The sequence below is a fragment of the Brachypodium distachyon genome, chromosome 1 (assembly GCF_000005505.3).
Source record: "Brachypodium distachyon strain Bd21 chromosome 1, Brachypodium_distachyon_v3.0, whole genome shotgun sequence".
NCBI classification, from domain to species: Eukaryota; Viridiplantae; Streptophyta; class Magnoliopsida; order Poales; family Poaceae; genus Brachypodium; species Brachypodium distachyon.
In genome coordinates, this window is record NC_016131.3 from 1,874,954 (window position 1) to 1,895,857 (window position 20,904).

The 20,904-nt window shown below is 45.8% G+C and overlaps 3 protein-coding genes across 5 annotated transcripts; 1 reads left to right on the forward strand and 2 right to left on the reverse strand.

Annotated features, from left to right (window-relative positions):
* Positions 1-451: 451 nt before the first annotated feature.
* On the reverse strand, positions 452-1,833 carry LOC100823620 (short-chain dehydrogenase reductase 3b). The gene has a single exon (XM_010241301.3). It carries the CDS (start codon positions 1,410-1,412, stop codon positions 591-593), a length of 822 nt encoding a protein of 273 aa, XP_010239603.1. The 5' UTR covers positions 1,413-1,833; the 3' UTR covers positions 452-590.
* A 4,589-nt stretch (positions 1,834-6,422) lies between these two features.
* LOC100846891 lies at positions 6,423-15,241 on the forward strand. Of its 3 annotated transcripts, none has more exons than XM_003563055.4 (10): positions 6,423-6,753; positions 10,541-11,431; positions 11,692-11,821; positions 11,916-12,373; positions 12,510-12,590; positions 12,686-12,784; positions 13,888-14,046; positions 14,134-14,220; positions 14,322-14,393; positions 14,587-15,241. In XM_003563055.4, the coding sequence occupies exons 2-10, from the start codon at positions 10,655-10,657 to the stop codon at positions 14,893-14,895; spliced, it is 2,172 nt and encodes a 723-aa protein (XP_003563103.1). In that variant the 5' UTR covers positions 6,423-6,753; positions 10,541-10,654; the 3' UTR covers positions 14,896-15,241. The 3 variants fall into 3 exon arrangements, with proteins under 3 accessions (XP_003563103.1, XP_014752552.1, XP_014752553.1); XM_014897066.1 differs by lacking the exon at positions 6,423-6,753 and adding an exon at positions 7,829-7,898; XM_014897067.2 differs by lacking the exon at positions 6,423-6,753 and adding an exon at positions 7,928-8,080.
* Positions 15,242-15,440: 199 nt separating this feature from the next.
* LOC100824232 (probable glycerol-3-phosphate acyltransferase 3) lies at positions 15,441-19,967 on the reverse strand. Its single transcript, XM_003559150.4, has 2 exons — positions 19,110-19,967; positions 15,441-16,557 (listed from the first exon to the last, which is right to left on the reverse strand). The coding sequence occupies exons 1-2, from the start codon at positions 19,857-19,859 to the stop codon at positions 15,634-15,636; spliced, it is 1,674 nt and encodes a 557-aa protein (XP_003559198.3). The 5' UTR covers positions 19,860-19,967; the 3' UTR covers positions 15,441-15,633.
* Between the last annotated feature and the right edge of the window lie 937 nt (positions 19,968-20,904).

Below are 20,904 nucleotides of genomic sequence, written 5' to 3' on the forward strand. Positions count from 1 at the left end.
TCTCGGATTGTCATGCTGTGGTGAACGATATCAATGATGGTTCGCAGAAGGGAGCGTATGGTATGATCATAGCAGATATCTCTGATTACAAAAGAATTTCCAAGCTTGTAGTTTTAGCTTTGAGAGGCGCGAAGCTAATGACGAGGCTCATCGTCTTGCGAAGATGGCCACCTTTCTAGATGCCGGACGTTTTGTTTGGCTCCCTGCTCCTCCCGGAAATATTTGTATTCCTCTAAACTGCATAAGCTAATAAAGGTCGGATGAGCTTCTAAAAAAAAAGTTTAATAATCTTAGATTCTTAGAAAGATTTGCCTCAGAAGGCTAGAGAACATTACCAAGAGGCCCATAAATAAAAGAAAATGAAATACTCCCTCCGACCGGTATTAGTTGTTTCAAATTTATCTAAATACGGATGTATTTATGTGTAAAAAGGGTTTAGATATATGTAATATTTCGACAAGTAATTCCGACCCGAGTAGTAATAACAATCATTTCTGATGTTCAGTTCCCGTGAACGCACAATATTCATGGGTAGTAGTACAATAACTGGTGTAGTTATGAACATAAAAGGAAGCGAGGGATCAATGACATCAGAGCCCGACGGAGCGGAGCACGGCGGGGTTAACGGCGGTGGCGGCGCCATCAACGACGAGGTTATGCCCACTAACGAACCCAGACTCATCAGACGCCAGGAACAGCGCCGCCTCCGCCACGTCCTGGACCCTGAGCACTTTCCCCTTCAACACATTATGGGCCTCCGCCATGGCCTCCATCTCCTTGGGCCCCATCCCGGTGACCCCGCAGCTGAGCGGCGTGGCGACGCCGCCGGGGGACACGCAGTTGACGCGCACGCCGTGGCGACCCAGCTCGCCCGCCGCGGCCCGCACCAGGCCCAGCACGGCGTGCTTGGACGCCGTGTACGTCGCCGGCCCGTACCCGCCCTGCACGCTGGCCACGCTCGCCGTGCACACGATGGACCCGGGCCTCCCGCCGGAGACCATGGCGCGGGCCGCGTGCTTGAGGCAGGCCGCGGCGCCGCGGAGGTTGACGGCGAGGACGCGGTCCAGGAGGCCCAGGTCCATGTCGGTGACGGGCTGGGCCGGGTGGAGCAGCACGCCGGCGTTGCTGAGCATGATGTCCAGGTGGCCGTGCGCGGACACCGTGGATGACACCGTGGCGGCCACCTGGGCCTCGTTGGACACGTCGCAGCGGGCGTAGCTGCAGCGGCCGGCGCCGGCGCTGGAGACGATGGAGGCGGCGACGCGCTCGCCGAGCGCGTCCTGGACGTCGGCGATCACCACGGTGGCGCCGCGGGACGCGAAGAGCCGCGCCGCAGCCTCGCCGATGCCGCTCGCGCCGCCCGTCACGATCGCCACCTTGCCCGCCAGCTGCAGCACCTTCGGCTTCGACATGGCTGCCGTGCCGGCTATTCAAACTGCTTGCTTATTACTACTCCGGATGGATGTGTAGTGTAGTGCTTTGGATGCGGACGTCTGTGTATATATGGCTCGATTAGTAATCTTATATTCTTATATTATACTTGTAGACTAATTAATTCATCCAGCCGTGACAGTGTTTGTGTTTAATAATACAGGGAAGCAGACATCAATTCAGAGAAGTATTACTAGTACTAATTTCTACGCTTGAAAATTGTAATACTCCAATAGACTTTGAGTGCAGAGAGAAGAAGAGTGGCTGAGTAGCTGTCGATGGAGAGAAGGAATGGTAAAGCAAGAAGAATCTGTGGAGGCAGGAGACAGGGAAGAACAGAGGGTGATGGGGAGCATGTGGAGTGGCATGCAGCATGACCACCATGGCTGGCAGCCTGGCACTCTTTCTTCTGCGGCTTTGGCTGCCAATGCTTCCTGCCAGCAGCTTAAGACCCAGACAGCCAAACACACAGCGCTGGCATTTGTCAAACCATGTTTCCTATGATAATAGTCAAATGTCCATTGGAAGAAACACAAGAAGAAAAGAAATCTAACATGGATTTGGGGTCTGCGATCCAATGCCTGCCTGCCTCTTGCTTTATTTTAGGATTTTAAACCAGCTGTTATTAGATGAGAACTGTACACACTACTACTAGCAATTCTGATTTGTTTTTTTTTCCTTCGCATCTAGCTAAAGCATTGTCTTTTTTGTGCAGTCAAAATAAAATGCAACGCGTGCTGCGCAAAACTCGCTGGAATTTCTGCGCTTGCTTCAGGGCTCGGGCTGTCCGTCCATCACGGCTGCTGCCGGTGGGCGACAGATCGCCGCCGGCCGGCGGCCAGTTGAAAATAGACGGACAGAGATTGACACGCACACACACACGCGGCTCAGATTCAGAGAAGAGACAGTGTTTACGGCTGTGTGTGTGTGGAGAGATGATGGTCAACGGTCTTGTTGATTGGATCTCGCGCCATCATCATCAGCTTGATTCATCAACTGGGGTTTCTTATTAAGTCAACGGGTGATTAAATGCTCGGTTGATGGGGTTTGAATGATTCAGTCGCCTCTGACCTTCCCTTGATCGCGCCTGACGGCCGGGGCTGGTTGCCTTGCGCGCAGTCAAAGCACTAGACTTTTTTCTTTTTTTTTTTGGTAAGCACTAGACTTTTTTCGATCAGATTGTTTCTCTGCTCTATGTACAGTAGTTTTTTTAAACGGAATCTTCTGCGGTTTCCGGTCTCGTCTATCTGAAAAATAAAAATGTGATGTTTAATTTGCCTGTCGAAAAAAAAGAGTAGGGGGGTGGACTCTTCGAAGAATCTAAGTGAGGCACGTGCCCCACTTGGTCTTAGTGTACAGCGCAGTTTGGTCCGTCCAATCTAAATGCCCCCCGATCCTTTCTCCCTCTGCCTCGAAGCGTTCCCCACCCACCTCGATCCTCTCTCCCTCTGCCTGCTCTCTCGTTCTCCTCCCGATCCGCATCGCCAGAGAGCAGGAGCAAGGGCCGCGACTGCATCGGCGGAGAACAGGGATGAGCGAGGCCGCATCGCGGAGAGAAAAGGCAGCCGTGGCGGCGGATCATCGTCTGAGCAGGGGGACCCAGTCGTAGCGTCGGAGCATCGTTGGCGCAAGGGCGCACGCCGCCCCCAAATCCTGACCAGGTCACGGGCATCAGCAGCGGAGCAGGAGCAGCGCCGGCGGTGGGGCTGGCGGCCCCCAGCCCCCAAATCCCGACCAGGTCGCGGGCATTGGCGGTGGAGTAGGTGCAGCGTCGGCAGTGGGGCTGGCGGCCGCCAGGAGCAGTGGCGTCTCACCTGTGGCGGAGAGGGCGTCGTCAGGGACGATGGCAAGGTCCTAGGCAAGGTCGCGGCAGGTCGACCGACCGAACGCCGCCATCGTCACCTCCATCGCATGCCAGCCGGCCCAGATGGCCCAATTCCGCTAGGCAGATCGACCTCCGCTCTGTGTGTAGTAGCATACTGCTCATTGGTTTGGCATGCTTGTCTCCACCCGGCCTCACATTTGCATCTCTTTAGGTTTTTGTTGCATCTATTCTGCAAGCTATTTATTGTAGATTTTTGGATTCTTCAGTCTTGGTGTTTGGGCTACAGAGTGTAGTTCAAAATGCCCGAGGTGATCTGGGAATCATGTCTGATGTACACCCCTGGCTCTTTCTCAGTCTAGCAATCAGGTGTGAACCAACTGGCAAGTCGGCATAGGTAACCTGATAATTAAAAGCAGAGAAATCGGTAAGTAGACACGAATAATCTGGCAACTAGTTTTAGTTAACCTAACAATTAAGTGTGGGGAAGCCGCAAGTAGGAACAAGTAATCTGACAACTAGTCTTAAGATAACCTGACAATTAAGTGTGGAAAAGCCGGCAAGTAGACACAAATAATCTGGCAAGTAGGTAGTTAACCTGGCAATTAAGAGTGGAGAAGGGCAAGTAGGCTTAGTTAGCCTGGCAATTAATTGTGGAGAAGCCGGCAAGTATGTGCAAATAATCTGACAACTGGTCATAATTTAACCTGACAATTAAGTGTGGAGAAGTCGGCAAGTAAGAGCAAATAATCCGACAACTAGCCTTGAGTTAACCTGGCAATTAAGTCTGGAGAAAGCGGCAAGGAGGGCCAAAAAATCTGTCAATTAAGTGTGGAGAAGTCAGCAAGTAGGCGCAAATAATCTGGCAAGTGGGTTTAGCCAACCTGGCAATTAATAATCAGGTAAGTAGAGGTCAGTTAAGTGTGGAGAAGTCGGCAACTAGCGTTAAGTTAACCTCGCAATTAAGTGTGGAGAAGTCGGCAAGTAGGCCCAAATAATCTGGCAATTAAGTGTAGAGAAGCCAGCAAGTAGGCGCAAATAATCTGGCAAGTGGGCCTAGTTAACCTGGCAATTAAGTGTGGATAAGCCGGCAACTAGGCGCAAAAAATCTGGTAAGTAAAGGTCAATTAAGTGTGGAGAAACCGGCAACTAGCGTTAAGTTAACCTGGCAATTAAGTGTGGAGAAACCGGCAAGTAGGCCCAAATAATCTGGCAATTAAGTGTGGAGAAGCCGGCAAGTAGGCCCAAATAATCTGGCAATTAAGTGTGGAGAAGCCGGCAAGTAGGCGCAAATAATTTGGCAAGTGTGTTTACTTAACCTGGAAATTAAGTGTGGAGAAGTCGGGAACTAGGCGCAAATAATCTAGTCGGCATGGTTAACCTAGCAATTAAGTGAAGCTGACAAGTAGTCTTAGTTAACCTAGCAATTAAGTGTGAAGAAGCCGGCAAATAGGCGCAAATAATCCAGGCTTAGTTAACCTAGCAGGTCGGCACAGTTAACTTGTCAATTAAGTGCGGAGAAGTCGGCTGGCGCAAATAATCTGGCAAGTAGACTTAGTTAATCTGGCAAACGCTCACAGTTAAACCGACAAGTAGGTGTGGATAAGCCGGTCATTAGACGCGGATGATCTAGCAATTAGACGCGGACAACTGAACACGGTTAAATCGACAAGTGTGGACCACGGGTAACTAGGCGATGATAATCTAAGGCAGCAAGTAATGCCTTTTTTAGCTTCCATCGGCTTGATTTTTGCGCTGAATAACTCGGCCGCTGCTGCATTTATTTTTGAGAAAGAACGGTCGCTGCTGCACCATTTTTGTTCGGATGGTTCGTGCGTTGCTGCTTGGGCCGACGCCCAGATGGCCTTCTCGATTGGGCTTGGGTTTTCTGACTGCTGCATGTGCGTGTGGAGCGATCGGGGCGGGAGTCGGCGGGAATCGGGAGACGGGGCAATTTGACGTGGGGAACGCCGGCATGTAGTTGAGTCCAGGACTCTTTTACTCCCTCCGTCCTAAAATAAAAAAATAGGAACGTATATTTTTTGGTCCAGCCTTATGGGCGCGGCAGCTGGCAGCAGCACAGCGGTCGGCAGGAGGCGGCGCCGCGGCAGTAGCTCGATCAGGAAGGAGATAGTGTATTGCCTAATGGGCTTCGAGTCAGAAATAGAAACATGGCTGGGCTTTTAATCTCTAGAGATGGCCAGATGGGCTAGTTAGTTGGGCTATATATATACGAGCTTTGGGCTCACCGAGGCTCCGAGGCACAACGTGCCCAGAAGGCTGGCTGACTCGGCTTGGCCTTTGGGTGCGTCTGGTGGCCTGACTCAGCCCAGAAAATCTCTCCTCATCTTTTAACACCTGAGAGTGTGTTTGTTTGGTCGGATGGCCACGCTGGGCTAGGGCCTCCACAATGTAGGCTAAATTGCGGTGTCAAATCTCATATTTGGCTTTTGGCACGGGTTAGTGTCATTGTGGGGGCGGTGCCAAGTATAGAAAAAATGGAACCGGAGCACTGCTCCGATGCCAAATACCTGAGAACAATAAAAAAGACAGGCACCTCTAACCTCTTCCAACTCGCGCCATGGCTAGGACACATATGAAGTATTCAGGCTTTCCAGAAAAACACAAAAACAAAATTCGGAAGTAGTAGCAACGAACACTCGGCCGAGCAGCAAGTAGAAATTTCATTCGGACGAGCAACAACAAAAAATAAAAAACGAAGCTGCATATCTGGACGCCGGGATCAACCTGACGCAGAGTCAGTGCTGAGCGTCGGCGGATGCTGCACGGGGAGGGTTTGCGAACCAATTTTACCTGGCCGCGAGACCTAGGCGGTGTTGGGCGGAGGCGCTGGGCGGAGAAGATGGGGAGATGCGGTTGGGCTGTTGGGGAAGAGATAAGGAAACAGCGTGGGGTGGAATTTATTAGATAATTTATTTTTCGGTGGGCCCTTTCTGCATTGCAAATTTGGCATCATCTACATTGCATGAAAATTGGGATTTAACATCAGTGCCAAATTGAATCTACGTGTTAGATTTGACTTTTGGCACATTGTGAAAGCCCTGAGTCCACCTAATGCAGAAAAGTGACCTCAGCCTGCCCGGGGTGTGAAGTAGAAAACGATATTCGCATGTGAGCCTGCCAGACTTCGGCATGAAAAAATATCTCGCTCGGCCCTTGCACCTCGCGCACCCCTCCCACCCCAGTCTTCCTTCCCTCCCGGCCTCCCCCCACCCGACCCAGCCGCCGGCCGAAGCATCCCCAAATCCCGCGGAAGCACCTCCATCCCCAAATCGTAGATCTTGGCGATTTGGCTCCCGGCCACCTCGTTCTCCTCCTCTTCCTCCCAGTCGTCGCCGCCTGCAAGGAAGACCACCGGCGGCGGGGCGTTCACGAAGGAAGATCACACGCAGGACCAGGTCGACTCCCGCCGTCGTCTTCCCCGACCTCGACTCCCACGGCAGACAGGCCTCTGCTCCGACCTGAACCGCAAGCACGAGGTATTATAGCTGTGCTATCTTCTCTATTTCTTTGCAATAATCTGGATTAGAAGTGATTTGTTAAGATTTTAATGGTGTGGACAGTAGGGTTTTATTCTATGCAATTGTATGGATGATGGTGAATATTTGCTGTGTCCTGTTTGTTTCATTCCGTTGTGTGAAAATAATTTGTTTTGGTTTCTTTAGATGGATGATTTGGCAAAAAAACGTCGTCAACTAATCGTGAAAGCAGCCGGCCTTGCAGCTGCATTGGGAGCTTACATGATTTTTATCTCAAGGAGAGCTAGAAACCAAACTCTGATGGTATTAGGTCGTAGGATTGATATGGATATAGTTAGGGAATCTAACTTCAGATATATCTATCATTCTACTGGCACAAATTGCTCAAATCAGCTAAGAATGAAAAGAGCTCCCTTTTTTCGCTTGCGCAATTTGTTTAGAGAGAGAGAATTATTGAAAGATAGTATTCATACTTCCATTGAGGAACAAGTAGCCATGTTTCTCCTGGTAGTTGGCCACAATACAAGGTTTCGAGCTCTTCAACCGATTTTTAGAAGATCTATTGAAGTAATAAGTAGGTATTTTAAGACTGTGTTGTATGCTGTTGGAGAGTTGCGAGGTGAGATGATCCGTCCTCCCTCCACTAATATACATCCTAAAATTCAGGAGAACACCCGCTTCAATCCTTACTTCAAGGTAACCTACTTTTATTTGCAAAACTCTATATATTTATCTCTTTCTCCCTCCACTCTTCATACTTACATATTTATGAACTAGGATTGTATTGGAGCAATTGATGGAACACATGTCATGGCTAGAGTCCCAGCAAAAATCTCGGCCGCCTTTAGGGGTAGAAAAGATGGTACTACCCAAAATGTTATGGCTGCGGTAGACTTTGATTTAAAGTTTACCTATGTACTTGCTGGTTGGGAGGGGTCAGCCCATGATGCCCTCATACTTGCGGATGCCGTGCAGAGGGATGATGGGTTGTCACTTCCTCCGGGTAATAATTTAAACCTACCAGCCACATATTTCTCAATAGTTTTTGATGTACCTAATAGTTGGAATTTCGTAGGAAAATTCGATCTTGTTGATGCCGGGTATGCCTTGAGACCGGGTTTCCTTCCACCATACGGTAGGACAAGGTACCACTTGAAGGAGTATGGTGCGGGGAATCATCCTAAAAATTACAAAGAATTGTTCAACTTGAGACACTCTTCTTTAAGGATAACAATTGAAAGAGCTTTTGCCGCGTATAAGAACCGGTGGAAGTTTGTTTATAAGAACCGGTGGAAGTTAGTGAAGGATTTCTTTTCCACCTTTTCTTGTAAGTTGATCCCTATCTTCATCCATAAAGACTGGCTGCCAGTGACCACAGAATTTTTGGCATTATCCGCTGCGCTCATAGTTTACAGAGTTGTCGTATGTCAATGGAAATTGTTCTCTATGTTTTCCTTTGGTTACTTTTCATGCATTCTGTGGTGGCATATGCCGCCACACTTCAAGTTTACTAGCACTGTGAGTCCCCATTGCAACATGACCGAGCTGAACTCTGACGAAAGAACCAAACCATGAGGCTCGATATATTGTTATGACCCAATCTTTCACAACACTCCACCTTCAGCAGCAGTAACCTCTCACCCACGCACGCGCAAGATAATTTCCACGCATAAATCGCAACACATAGGTTTTCTAAAGATTCCTCCAAACTTAGGAATTTTTCGACAGCTTCCCCAAAAGTCAATGAGTATCTACCCTAAAAACACATCATGCTTATTATCAAAACCATAACCTTCCTTACGTGGCTGCACCACACCTTGCCTCTAGTCCGACCTTAATTTTCTCCTGATCTGCACCCCACACGCACACCGGCACAGCAGAGGGCGGATGTTGTCCCTATGCCAGCAAAGATTTGAAAGAGTTTGATATGACCACGGCTATCTCTTGTGTCACTAGTCCAGTTCTCCAAAAAACTTTGCCGGCGGTCAAGAGCTTAAAAATCGGAGATGTATATGTTCGCAAATGCATCTGTTTTTGTGAGGATGGCAAGGAAAAATCAATAAATCATTGAATAAATTTACATATGTACATCCGCCCTCTGCTGTGCCGGTGTGCGTGTGGGGTGCAGATCAGGAGAAAATTAAGGTCGGAACATAGTTTTGAATACGGCGTGGCGAGTTGCGGCGACCCACCCCCCTCACAACTTTACAACGCTTGTGGCGTGTGGCGTAGCGACTTCACAGAAATATACTAGCAGCTATTAGACCTACTATATCAGCTATTGAGTAGAGATACAAACCTTGAAATTGTTGAGCAATCAAGGGAATCAATCATAGGGACAGCATCACTAATAAAGCCATCCACAAACAATCAAACATTGCCTTGATAGGTACAAGGAGGGAGAGGAGGACGGGTGTAAACATGGTAACTAACCATGATTGATAGGTTTACCCGCAAAAAGAAAAACATGATTGATACTAGCTACTAGGTAGCATCTTAACTGCAGGATTGCAGGATAGGAATCGATGCTTGATTTGTATAGCGCCTGGCCGTGATTTCAGGGATCATAATTAGTGATTGCCTTGTGTCCTGTAACCTTCCGTTATACTGCAAGCAATTAATAGGATCGGCAATTGGATCCATCCCAGCCTCGTTGCTCAATTGGACCTTCCATAGTGCTGGACTGCATTAGGAAACAAGCATGCAGTCCCTAATCAGTCCCCGGCAAGAGGGTGGGAGAGAGAGGAGCAGAACAGAGCAGAGAGGGATTGAGCCGCCGACGATGGGGGATGGAACCGCCACGGCTGGGAGATGCAGGTTCACCCAATTCCCTCTCCTCTCTTCCTCCCTCACTCCCTCCCGCGCGGACTGTTCTCCCAATCGACGCCACAGGCTATTTCTCCCGCGCGTGCCTGCTGCTGTGCTTATCTGCTTGTGACGTCGCATCTTAACCGCCACAGGGTTGAATCGTCCACAGGACGACATCGCGACGCCACAGGACGCCATAGCGACGCCACAGGCAAATTCTATCGCGTGGGTCGACGCGACGGCAGCCAGGGGCGCCACGACGTTGTATCGTCGTTATGGCGACGAGATAACAACGTATTAAAAACTATGGGTCGGACTAGAGGCAAGGTGTGGTGCAGCCACGTAAGGAAGGTTATGGTTTTGATCATAAGCACGATGTGTTTTTAGGGTAGATACTCATTGACTTATGGGGAAGCTGTAGAAAAATTCCTAAGTTTGGAGGAATCTTTAGAAAACCTATGTGTTGCGATTTATGCGTGGAAATTATCTTGCGCGTGCGTGGGTGAGAGGTTACTGCTGCTGAAGGTGGAGTGTTGTGAAAGATCGGGTCATAACAATATATCGAGCCTCATGGTTTGGTTCTTTCGTCAGAGTTCAGCTCGATCATGTTGCAATGGGGACTCACAGTGCTAGTAAACTTGAAGTGTGGCAGCATATGCCACCACAGAATGCATGAAAAGTAACCAAAGGAAAACATAGAGAACAATTTCCATTGACATACGACAACTCTGTAAACTATGAGCGCAGCGGATAATGCCAAAAATTCTGTGGTCACTGGCAGCCAGTCTTTATGGATGAAGACAAGGATCAACTTACAAGAAAAAGTGGAAAAGAAATCCTTCACTAATTATATCAGTTAAAAATGATCTGATCCTTTACTTGCTTCGAAGTAGATGGCGCACTGAACTACAAAACCTTGCTACTTTTGTTCAACCTATTTTTAAATCCATATTTATGATATGTTTCTATGTATCTGCAGGTGTGGTTTTACCAAGGGAAGATAGAGAGACATATCACCCTTCTGCGTGAACTACTATGAGTCTGTGATGCATCATCATCTTAGCTGTGAGTCCATTGTGTCTTGAGTGGAATCATGGCTCGAAAAGGAAGTCAGAGTAAAAGTGGTCCAAATCAGGCTTCACCTAACCGACAAAATACAGCTAATAGTGATATACTAAATACACCAGAAAGAGATGCAGTGCATGGTGAAGATCCAAGTTCACAATCAAATGGTTCTGGAGGAAACGGTGGCCAGAAAACAAGAAGCAACAAGAAGAATAACAGAAGCAATGGCACCTCATCCTTGGGTAAATCGGATGACAGAGCGTCATGCAAACAGCAATCAGTGGATATCAGTTATGATGTGAAAAATTCCGAAGAAAATGAGCTCCCTTCCAGCAGTACCAAAACAAGAAGAGATAGCAAGAAACCCTCACGGCGTGGCTGCGGCAAAAACTCATTGGTAGAACAAACTTCATTGCGTATTTGGAAAGAACACTTGATGGAGAAGACCAGGTGCATTGCTTGCATGGCTGCATCTTTTTTTAGAGCCTCCATGATGTACGTAATGGAAGAAAGCAAAGTATTTGTTGAGAGAAATAGGCCAGTCATCACAGCTTTCATGGCCATTGCAGAGAAAGGGCACACCTATGTCCTCAGGAAAATTGAGTATGTTTATCCTATTGTTCGGACCTGGATGTTTATTGCTGGAAAAATGATGCTGCTCTTGTTGACTGTTTGGTTAGACTGCAACATAAGGGGCTTTGATTCTTTGCTACGTCTGGGGACAAACTCCCTTCTTGCAGTACTTTGGTGCAGCATGCTGTCAATTTTTGCAATGATTGGGATAAAGAAAATGCTCATGTTCATGGTATGGCTCAACTATGTTTTTTTTATCTGGTCAATGTTCATTTTCTGCACTTCCTTCTCATGAAAGTAAATGTATTTTCAGTAAAAGTTCTGATCACTAGTCTGTTTAATCATTGTAACATGTATAATTTCCTGCAGGCAACGATGCCTTTGTATGTTTTTATTATGCTCTCTTACTTGAAACTTAAAATCTTAATTGAAAGCAGATGTGCTTAGTGTCTTGTCAATCTTTTCATCTTTGCTTTTCTCTCTATGATCTAGGTGATTGCTGCTTCTGTGGTTGCCTTTGTTGGTCTTGGTTTTGCTGTCCTGATTGTGGCGTTGCTTGCGGTGGTGATCTTGTGGCTGTATGGAAGCTTTTGGACTACAAGCACTGTCATAGTCCTCGGAGGTCATATTCTACAACTTGTTTACCGTTCCTTTGAAATCAATCTTATTAAAGATTTCACAGCTTGTAAACTGCTCTAACGTTGCTTAAAATACAGGCGCTTCATTTTTCTTGAAGCATGAACGATTTGCTCTCCTTGTCACCTGCCTATATTCGATGTATTGTGCAAGAAGCTACATTGGATGGCTTGGACTACTTTTGAGCCTGAATTTGTCTTTCATTTCAAGTGATGTTCTAGTCCATTTCCTGAGAAACAATTTAGACAGTGACAAATTTAATGATTCTTCAAGAAAGTCTGAGCGTAGTACAGGCAGATCAGGCAACTTCTTTGGAGAATTTCAGCAATCGTCAAAAGGTAGCACCTCGCAGTCTGGATATGCTCAATCATCTGATCGTGGCCCTGGTGATCCATCAACAAGTGGAGCTGACAAAGAGTTAACATCTGAAGATGAAGTGGCTCGTTTACTAAGCTGCACTGATCATTATTCAGCATTTGGACTCCGTCCATATGAAAATATAGATGCGTCATTACTCAAGAGAGAATACAAGAAAAAGGTGATGAAAAAGAAACTAATGCCAGCTGTATAAATTCTTGTATTTCCCCAAACGATGCCTTTTTTCATATCAATATTCATACACTGCACGGTTCAAGTATAGTAATTTTTGTCAATTGTGTTTCCAAATTTTTCAGGCCATGTTAGTCCATCCTGACAAGAACATGGGCAATGACAAAGCTGCTGATGCATTTAAAAAGCTTCAAAATGCATATGAGGTTTGCATCTATTCCATTTTGAAATAGTTACATCTCTAATAAAAAAGTATCTTTTATAATATCATGTATTCATGAGGTCCCAACTCAACACACAGGTTCTTCTTGATTCTTTGAAACGAAAGACATATGACGATGAGTTAAGGAGGGAAGAGCTATTGAACTACTTTAGGCGGTTTCAGAGTGCTTCTCAAAAGGTAGCACGCATCATTCTTCTTTCTTCGAATCTGTACTGGGCATTATTCTTCTTTCTTGGAATCAGTACCGGGCATCATTTTTGTAACTACCCACAACTGCTGCTAACCAATCCACACTAGTTGGCTCCTATAAAGTCCTGTTTGAGGGAAAGGTACCTGTATAGCTGGTCTAAAGAATCACCCAAATATGGCCAGATTTTAAACTAGTTATGGTGTGTTGACATGTTTTTCAACTGCACATGGAAGGGTTTGCATCTGAACTATTCAAATACATGAGAATTCATGTTTTTAGATAAGAATAAGATAGAAAAAGATGAAACTGAATGAAGTGAATTACGACTTACCAGCTGAACCAAATTGATCTTTGTCTGATTTGGTCATTTGTGGATTACTGAATTTGCAATGTAATTTTACATTTGGCATCAATCTAGGAGATGCTTGAATTTTGAAAGCTTAGACCTGGAATGGACTTAGTTAGTGTTGAATTGAATGCCATATGTTGGAAACACCATATTTAGCTGCCCTTGAACATCACTGTAGACAGTTTACTTGATTACTCTGATGCAACAGGGCAGTTTGCATGCTGGTTTCATTGTGATGGTTTTGAAGCGAAAGCGACTTTAGGCAGTAGACAGTTTGGTTTGTTGCAAAGAAAATCATGTTGTAGATCAACTCAATAGGTTCATATGTTTTCATTACAACCATTTATTGTCAGTTTGAATAAAAGAGTGTGACATTTCTAATATTGTCAATCATTTTGTGTGAAAAATATATAATTTATTTTTGCAAATTTGCCATCAAATGTTCATGTTACTTAGTGTTTCAAAAAGTTTATGTTGGCTTAACGATCCGTTCCCTAAAGATGGACTGTGATAAAAATAGAAGACACATTAATAGATATTTCATCTAGACATTAATAAAGTTTCATGTTTACTTGCCTTGTGCAAACAAACTCCTTAGTATTTTTTTTTGAGTGAACAAACTCCTTAGTATTTAGTTTACTTCTCAGTTGCTTTAATTTATCCTGCTTACATTTATGAAATATGGTCTATTGATATGATAGCTGTTAGTAACTTGCTGTATTATTTCTGTAATTTTACTAGAAAGGACGACCTGGTGCATTCCAACAAGGGTTTAGCCCTTCTGAAGGTGTTGATGAAGGACCTTCTGGTTTATCAAGAAGAATAGCCTGCAAGAAATGTGGCGATTTCCATCTGTGGGTTTACACAGGAAGAGCTAAGTTGCAGGCCAGATGGTGTCAGGTATTTTCTTTTGGTATATGCCTGTGGTTGCTTTTGAGTCTACGCCAGTTATGTTCTGTAGAAGTTATTTTATTTTCTGCATCACAGGATTGCAAAGAGTTTCATCAAGCTAAAGATGGTGATGGATGGGTTGAACAGTCCTTTCAGCCCGTTCTATTCGGGATGCTGCACACGGTAATGCCAGATTGTTTGAACTCATTCTATGGACACTTGGAAAAAATTAGCCATTACAAATGTGTTGTTACTGATGTGTTATGATACATACTGTTTTGCAGCCTGATTCACCTCATGCATACGTTTGTGCTGAAAGCAACATCTTTGATGTCACCGAGTGGTTCAGCTGTCAGGTGATTCAGATCTTTGACAAAAATTTAGATGTGTTCATTAATACTTGCTAATTTGCATGTTTTCTTAAATCTGATTTGTCCAATGTAGTAACATACACTTCCATACATAGTCATTATCTCACATTCTGCCTAGTGAGTAGATAGAGAGGAAAAAGAATTTATGAACTGATACAAATTTCCGTTTCTTCTCCAGGGAATGAAATGCCCAGCAAACACCCACAAGCCGAGCTTCCACGTTAATGCCAGCCTGGCAAAGCAAGGTGGTGGCAAAGGAGGCACCTCGGGGGCGAGGGGTGGAGGCGTTCCGAATGTCCCAAATATGGATGCAGGAATGGATGAAGAGTTCTTTGAGTGGCTGCAGAACGCCGTGCAGTCTGGCATGTTTGAAACTGGTGTACAAGGTGAGCCCCCTTCTCCGGGCAGCGAAAGCAATGCAAAGGGTAGTAGTGGTGGTGGTGGTAGTAGTAACAAGAAAAAGAGGAAGGGGAAGAAGCAATGGTAACTCGTGTGGGCAGTAAAGAAAAATAAACTGTCTCGAGTATAGCTACCTCTACAGCCTGGTTTACATTAGGAAACATGCACCATCGACCATCCTGATTCTACCCGGTAAGATCTCGAATTCGAAAACCGAAATTCGGGCCGAAAAAAGAGGATGTATGTGGCAATGTTGGTGGGGTCATGAAGCCACCTGACTAGTGAAACCAGCAACGGCTTCCTCCTTATTACCAGCTACTCCAGTTGGAAGGTTTGAATGATGTGCAAGGAATGGAATATACAGTACATATCATTGGCTGCAAACTTGCCCTATTATTCTCATGGAAAAAGATATCGTCTTTAAAAGGCTTCAATGCTCGAACCAGAAGTAGGAATTTTGTCTCGAATTTGCTATTCTCCATACACAACTGAATAGATTGCTCATCCGCTCAAATTACAGCCGGCACGTTGCCATCGGTAACCAACCATCAAGCACCACAACTACACGACCTTAACGTGTCTCTGCTCAGCACGTAATTAATCATAATCAAGCCCGATAATGACAGCAAAATCTGCAAAACTTAAACCCCTTTTCACATAATACTTTTTTTTGAGGAATTTCACATAATATTCTCTCAAGTCAAAGAGGAATAGTACAGTGTGATCTTTTCCCACAAAGCACCTCTGGTAACACAAGATTAACAACACAGCCCCTGACGAGCGAGCAGTAGTTATCGTCAGCATTGTATGCCGTATTGATTAAAATTCAAGTCTTCTCCTTGACACCGACGACGCCATCGTTCCCGGCGAGGATGAGATACTTGTCCTTCCTGGTCAACCCGGTACGCTCATACCCAAGCGCCTCAGCGACCCTCCGCTGCACCTCGTTCGCCACGTGGCGCGCATCCACGCCGCCATCGTCATCATCATCCTTAATGGTGCACTGGACCGGGTCTAGGAACTGGACGAGGTACGACGGGACGGGGTTCATGAGGAGGTACAGCGGGTCGAGGATCTTCCTCCCGCCCGCCGTGGTGCCGTGGAACATGTCCACGGCCAGGTGGAGCGCCACGGGCACCACGTCACCGTCCAGCTCGGCGAACAGCGGGCTAAACCGCAGCACGTACGGCTCCCTGCAGGTGGTCCCCTCCGGGCAGACCACGAGCCCACCGGGCCGCCCGGAGCTGGCGGAGAGCTGGGCCTGCATCGCGGCCCGGTCGGCGGCCCGGTCCCGTGTGAGGCGGAAGGTCGGGATCGGGGAGAGCAGCTCCGAGAGGCGGCTGATGCTGTAGGTCGCCGCCGCCAGGTCCGCCCGCCCCGCCGCCGCGGAGACGCACAGCGGGTCCAGCAGCGACCGGTGGTTGCACGCGAACAGGTTCCCCTTCTTCTCCTCCTTCTTCTTCTTCTCCGGCTCCGGCGGAGAAGAGGAAGAGGAGGGGATCATGCGGTTGTGCATGCCGAGGGCGGCGAGGAAGGGGACGGAGAGGGAGAAGGGGAGGAGAAGGAAGACGGCGGTGCGGAGGACGGCGAGGGGGGCGCCAAGGGGGAGCCAGAGGAACATGGCGAGCGTGGCGGCGGGGGTCGGGCGGAACGCCGTGCGGCCGTCGTGGAAGATGAGCGGCTTCGGGTACAGCCGAGGGTGCAGCGCGCCTCGCCGCCGCCGGGTCGACTCCGGCGGCGCGTACACCTCCTGAAAAAAAAAATGTTTTGTCATATCATAACGACAGTTCAACGGCAAAATTAGTCACAGGAAATGTCAATTACGTACTCAGGAATTAATTAAGTGGTGCTACAGTGTGCAAAATTAGTAGAACTGGTATCTTTAGCTGTCGAGCACTGTTTGGGGATAGTAACATAGATCCACCAGGCACTATATAAGTGTATTGCATTGTCACGTTGACTCATGCATGAATGTGATATATCAGTGCGTATGGTGCTTTCGTAATTAATTAACGTGTACCGCTTCCTGTTTCTTGACAAGCTAGCTCATGTTTTAGATAGTGTGGACATATTATCGAAAATGTACTTCTGAGTTGTGGGCACCGAGTTTTTGTACAGAATCCAATGGAAATTTTAATATTTAAGAAACCCCCTCGGATGTTATAGAATCCAATGGAATTTTAATATTCTTTGGCTGCCGAGTGTAGTACTGTTTGGGGATCGTAACATAGATCCACCCGGCACTTGAATCATATGAACGTGAACCGGCTAAAGTGTATACATTGGCATGCAGCTTAATTAGACAGCTTAGTTATAAGTGACGCACTTAATTATTTTGGGACGGAGGAAGAAGTATAGTTCATCCTGTCAACAGCACTCTATATAACTCAGAGATAAATTTGGCGCTGATTCTTTTTTGCTGAGACTGCACTATTTCAAACGCTGCAAATTATCTAGGCCATATATAACCAGCCGTTTCTGTAGGAGATCGACTGCGATTTTTCAACTCCGTATATAAAATCAGAACCATCGCGCAATCGAGCCTCGCATTTCGTTCTTCAATTCCTTACCTTGATCTCTTTCTCCTTCAATTCACATGCACGGTCATTTAGCCGCAGTGCAATGCACGCTGATTTCCAATGTGTGCTTGCATGTGGGGGAGTAAACGCTATGCATGCAGCCAATGCAGGTTCTTCACGGCTGCCGACATGGACACGTAGCGAGACCGATCAACCACAATTAGCTATAGCTAGCTCGAATATATGGGAGGATGCCCATACCAATCAGGCAATCAGGACATCAGGAAAATCTATATACTGTTATGCGTGACATCTCGCTATATAATATTGGAGAATAAAGTATACCTATAGACTTGACGAATGGAAGTTGACAGGGAACCAAGACCGTACAATACGCCCGGGAAATTAAGCACATATTACCCAAATTAATGATTTCAGGAAATAGTCTCCTCACTCCCTTTTATATTTCTGGGGAAAAATTAGCTCGTTACCTTAATATGAACAGTACTACTCCTTCCGTTCCATAATTCTTGTCTCAAATTTGTCAAAAAATGAACGTATCTATTCCTAACAAATGTCTAGATACGAATGGTGGGGGTATTCATATCCACTGGTTTAGAAATATGTACAAGTGTTTTTTTAATAATTGTTTAGGTAATCTATAGTACGAATGGACATAGACGGTCCTAGAAAATGTAATGGCACATGCGAATCAAAACATTCAGCGTTATGTACTTTCTTTATTCAAAAATACAAAAACATAAGGTTCTTGCGTACGTAATGAAATACGAGTATACGACTCGCATTGAAATATACTGTAACCACATTACTTATTTGCCTATAAATATATTTGCTTTTCATTCTTTGGTAGTAATTTAAGTATGGCTACATTCACACACTAGCTTATCTCTACATTAAAAAAACTTATCTCTATTTCAAGACATCAATTTGGCCCATATATACTATTTCATGACGACATTAATACCATGGACACCATTTCCCTCTAACAATACGAGGTCCATTTCAAGAGTTTTTTAGTCCAAGCAATCATGAACCAAAATATGGTCCATATTTCCTAGAAAAATACTAATGTCTTTTGTTGTACTAATGGGTAATTAGCTGGAATTATATGGTATGGTCTGAAATTTATTACTCTCTCTGGCCGGAATTATTTATCGAAATATTATATGTATCTAGACGCTTTTTACACATAAATACATTCTTATTTGGGCAAATTTAAGACAAGTAATACCGGTCGGAGGGAGTAGAAGAAAAGTGATCGATATTTTTAGTGAAACTGAAACAATACAAATAAAATATGGAAATATTTCATTCCGGTTTCACTCTGTTTTTGCTCCTATTTTACAATCAAATGAAACCAATAAAATTTTAAAAACTTAGTAAAACCCATTTGAAGTGTTACTCATGAGACGGGAATGAAATACAAATGAAATGTAAAAAAAATTAATTTCACAAAAAATCACACTCAAATTTCATTAAATTTTAGGAATTTGGTGCGCCCCGAATGAGCTATTACTACCTCCATTCTTAAATATAAGATGTTCTATCTTTGTCCTAAGTCAAAAGTTTGACCGAATTTTTAGAAACATATACTAACATCTACAATATAAAATACTGTATCATGACGGATTTAATAAAATTAATTAATCTGGAGTTGTAAATGTTGGTAGATCATTTTTCATAAACATTTGAACAAACTTCAAATTTGTTGACTCATATCAAAATTAGAACATCTTATACTCAGAACATCCAGTATACTAACCTTGCAATACTTTTGAAATATCTGCCGGCCATACGAGAACTCAACTCCTCCCCCAATCCCAATAACACCTTGGCCCGGCCCACCCTTCTTCCCCCAAATCACCTCCTCCAAATCCAAATCCTCCATGATCTTCCCCTCCTCCTCCAAAACCCCAAGGTAATAGCCACCCATTTCCCTCAGCTCCGGCGCCACCACCTCGTCGACGCCGAGGTACTCCTTCAGGAACGGCTCCACCATCGCCCTCGGCATCCCGCTCACGCACACGCACCTCCTCCTCCCCTGCCTCCTTGCCCCCGCCATGGCCGTGATCTGCTGGAAGACCTCGGCGCTGACGTCGTCGAGGAAGAGCTTGGGCATGACGGCGCGGCCGGCCAGCCGGAAGGCGTCCTTCCGTACCCCCGCGAAGCTGATTAACACCATGGATTTCGTGGCGAGGGTTTGGGGGAGGAGGCGGAGGAGCGGGTAGAGGAGGAGCAGGAGGAGACTGCGGAGGAGGCCACCGGCTTCCAGGGCGACGAGCATGAAGTAGGGGAAGGTCGAGGGGGACATTAGAAGCCCGCCCTCCACGGAGCAGATGGCCGTGGTTGTGGCGGCGGCGGCGGTTTCCGTCGTCGTCTCCGGCTCCGGCGGGAGCAGGTTCGGCGGCGGCGGAGGAGGGGGTGGTGTGCGGATGATGAGGGATTTGAGGCGGCGGAGGAGGATTTTGTTGTAGAGGAGGAGGGACTTGGTGAAGGCCTTGGACGACGCCATGGCTGGATGCAGAGCTCGAGCTCTAGCTCAATATGGGTACTGGTGGTGTTGCACTGTTGCACCACCCGGCTGATATGGCTGGCGGGAAGGGAATGGTGAAACAAGGAGAAGAGGCTGCAGGTGTTTATATAGACGGGAGACAGAAAGAGAAAGGGGGGGGGGGGGGGGGGGGGGGCTACGGGGAGCACGTGTACTGACTTTGATTAAGGGTTAATGAGCTAAGTATATTTTAGAAAAATACAATTAACTACTGTACGCGTAATTGATTTAGTACTCCGAACTATATTTTTTTCTAGTTTGTTTCTCACTTAAAATTGCATATGCACACTATGCACTGTTCGAAAGGAAGCTTAATGTTTGTGTAATTTAATTTAATTAGACGTATATTTGGATCATTGGATGTTCATTGAGGTTTTTTTTCAGGCAACCGATGGACAAAGGACGCAGCTCCACTGACGTATGGCTTGATAATCCAAAAAAAATTGAATGCCATCTAAAAAGACAACTGTGTTTAAAAAAACAGGCAACCGTTGTAAGGGTGGACCCTTATCATAAATTTATAATTAGTATGTTTAAGATAACCACCTATTGAAATTTGACTACGTTTCATTACTGTACTCCCTCCGTTCCATAAAAATTGACACGAATCTGAACTAACTCTAGTTCAGTCGTGCCAATCGAGTTAGTTCAAATTCATGTCAATCTTTATGGAACGGATGAGTATTTTGTATGCATGCTATAGTACAGTTTTTTTTAGACTCATGCATGCCATTGTAAGGGTTTTGGAGTATATATATAATATGGAAATAATATCCAATTATACGTGCAAATAATTGTGTGTGTGTGTGAGAGAGAGTATAGTTTACTCATCGATCGAATTAAATGTGATTAGACATATTCACAATAGATCGGCAAATTGATTATAAACTCTAGCTTTCTTGCACCTACGTATATCGGCATCTAGCTATATATTTGGATTGTTCTATATCTTGATCATCTCTACTTACGTACACGTGTCGGGATCGTAGAACAGTGCCCAATCTAG

Coding starts and splice junctions, on each gene's coding strand:
- LOC100846891 (XM_003563055.4), top strand. CDS start 10,655: ATGGCTCGAAAAGGAAGTCAGAGTAAAAGTGGTCCAAATCAGGCTTCA. Junction 12,785..13,887: donor TTCAGAGTGCTTCTCAAAAG/GTAGCACGCATC, acceptor TAATTTTACTAG/AAAGGACGACCTGGTGCATT. Junction 14,221..14,321: donor TATTCGGGATGCTGCACACG/GTAATGCCAGAT, acceptor ACTGTTTTGCAG/CCTGATTCACCTCATGCATA.
- LOC100824232 (XM_003559150.4), bottom strand. CDS start 19,859: ATGGCGTCGTCCAAGGCCTTCACCAAGTCCCTCCTCCTCTACAACAAA. Junction 16,558..19,109: donor TATTTCAAAAGTATTGCAAG/GTTAGTATACTG, acceptor TTTTTTTTTCAG/GAGGTGTACGCGCCGCCGGA.
- LOC100823620 (XM_010241301.3), bottom strand. CDS start 1,412: ATGTCGAAGCCGAAGGTGCTGCAGCTGGCGGGCAAGGTGGCGATCGTG.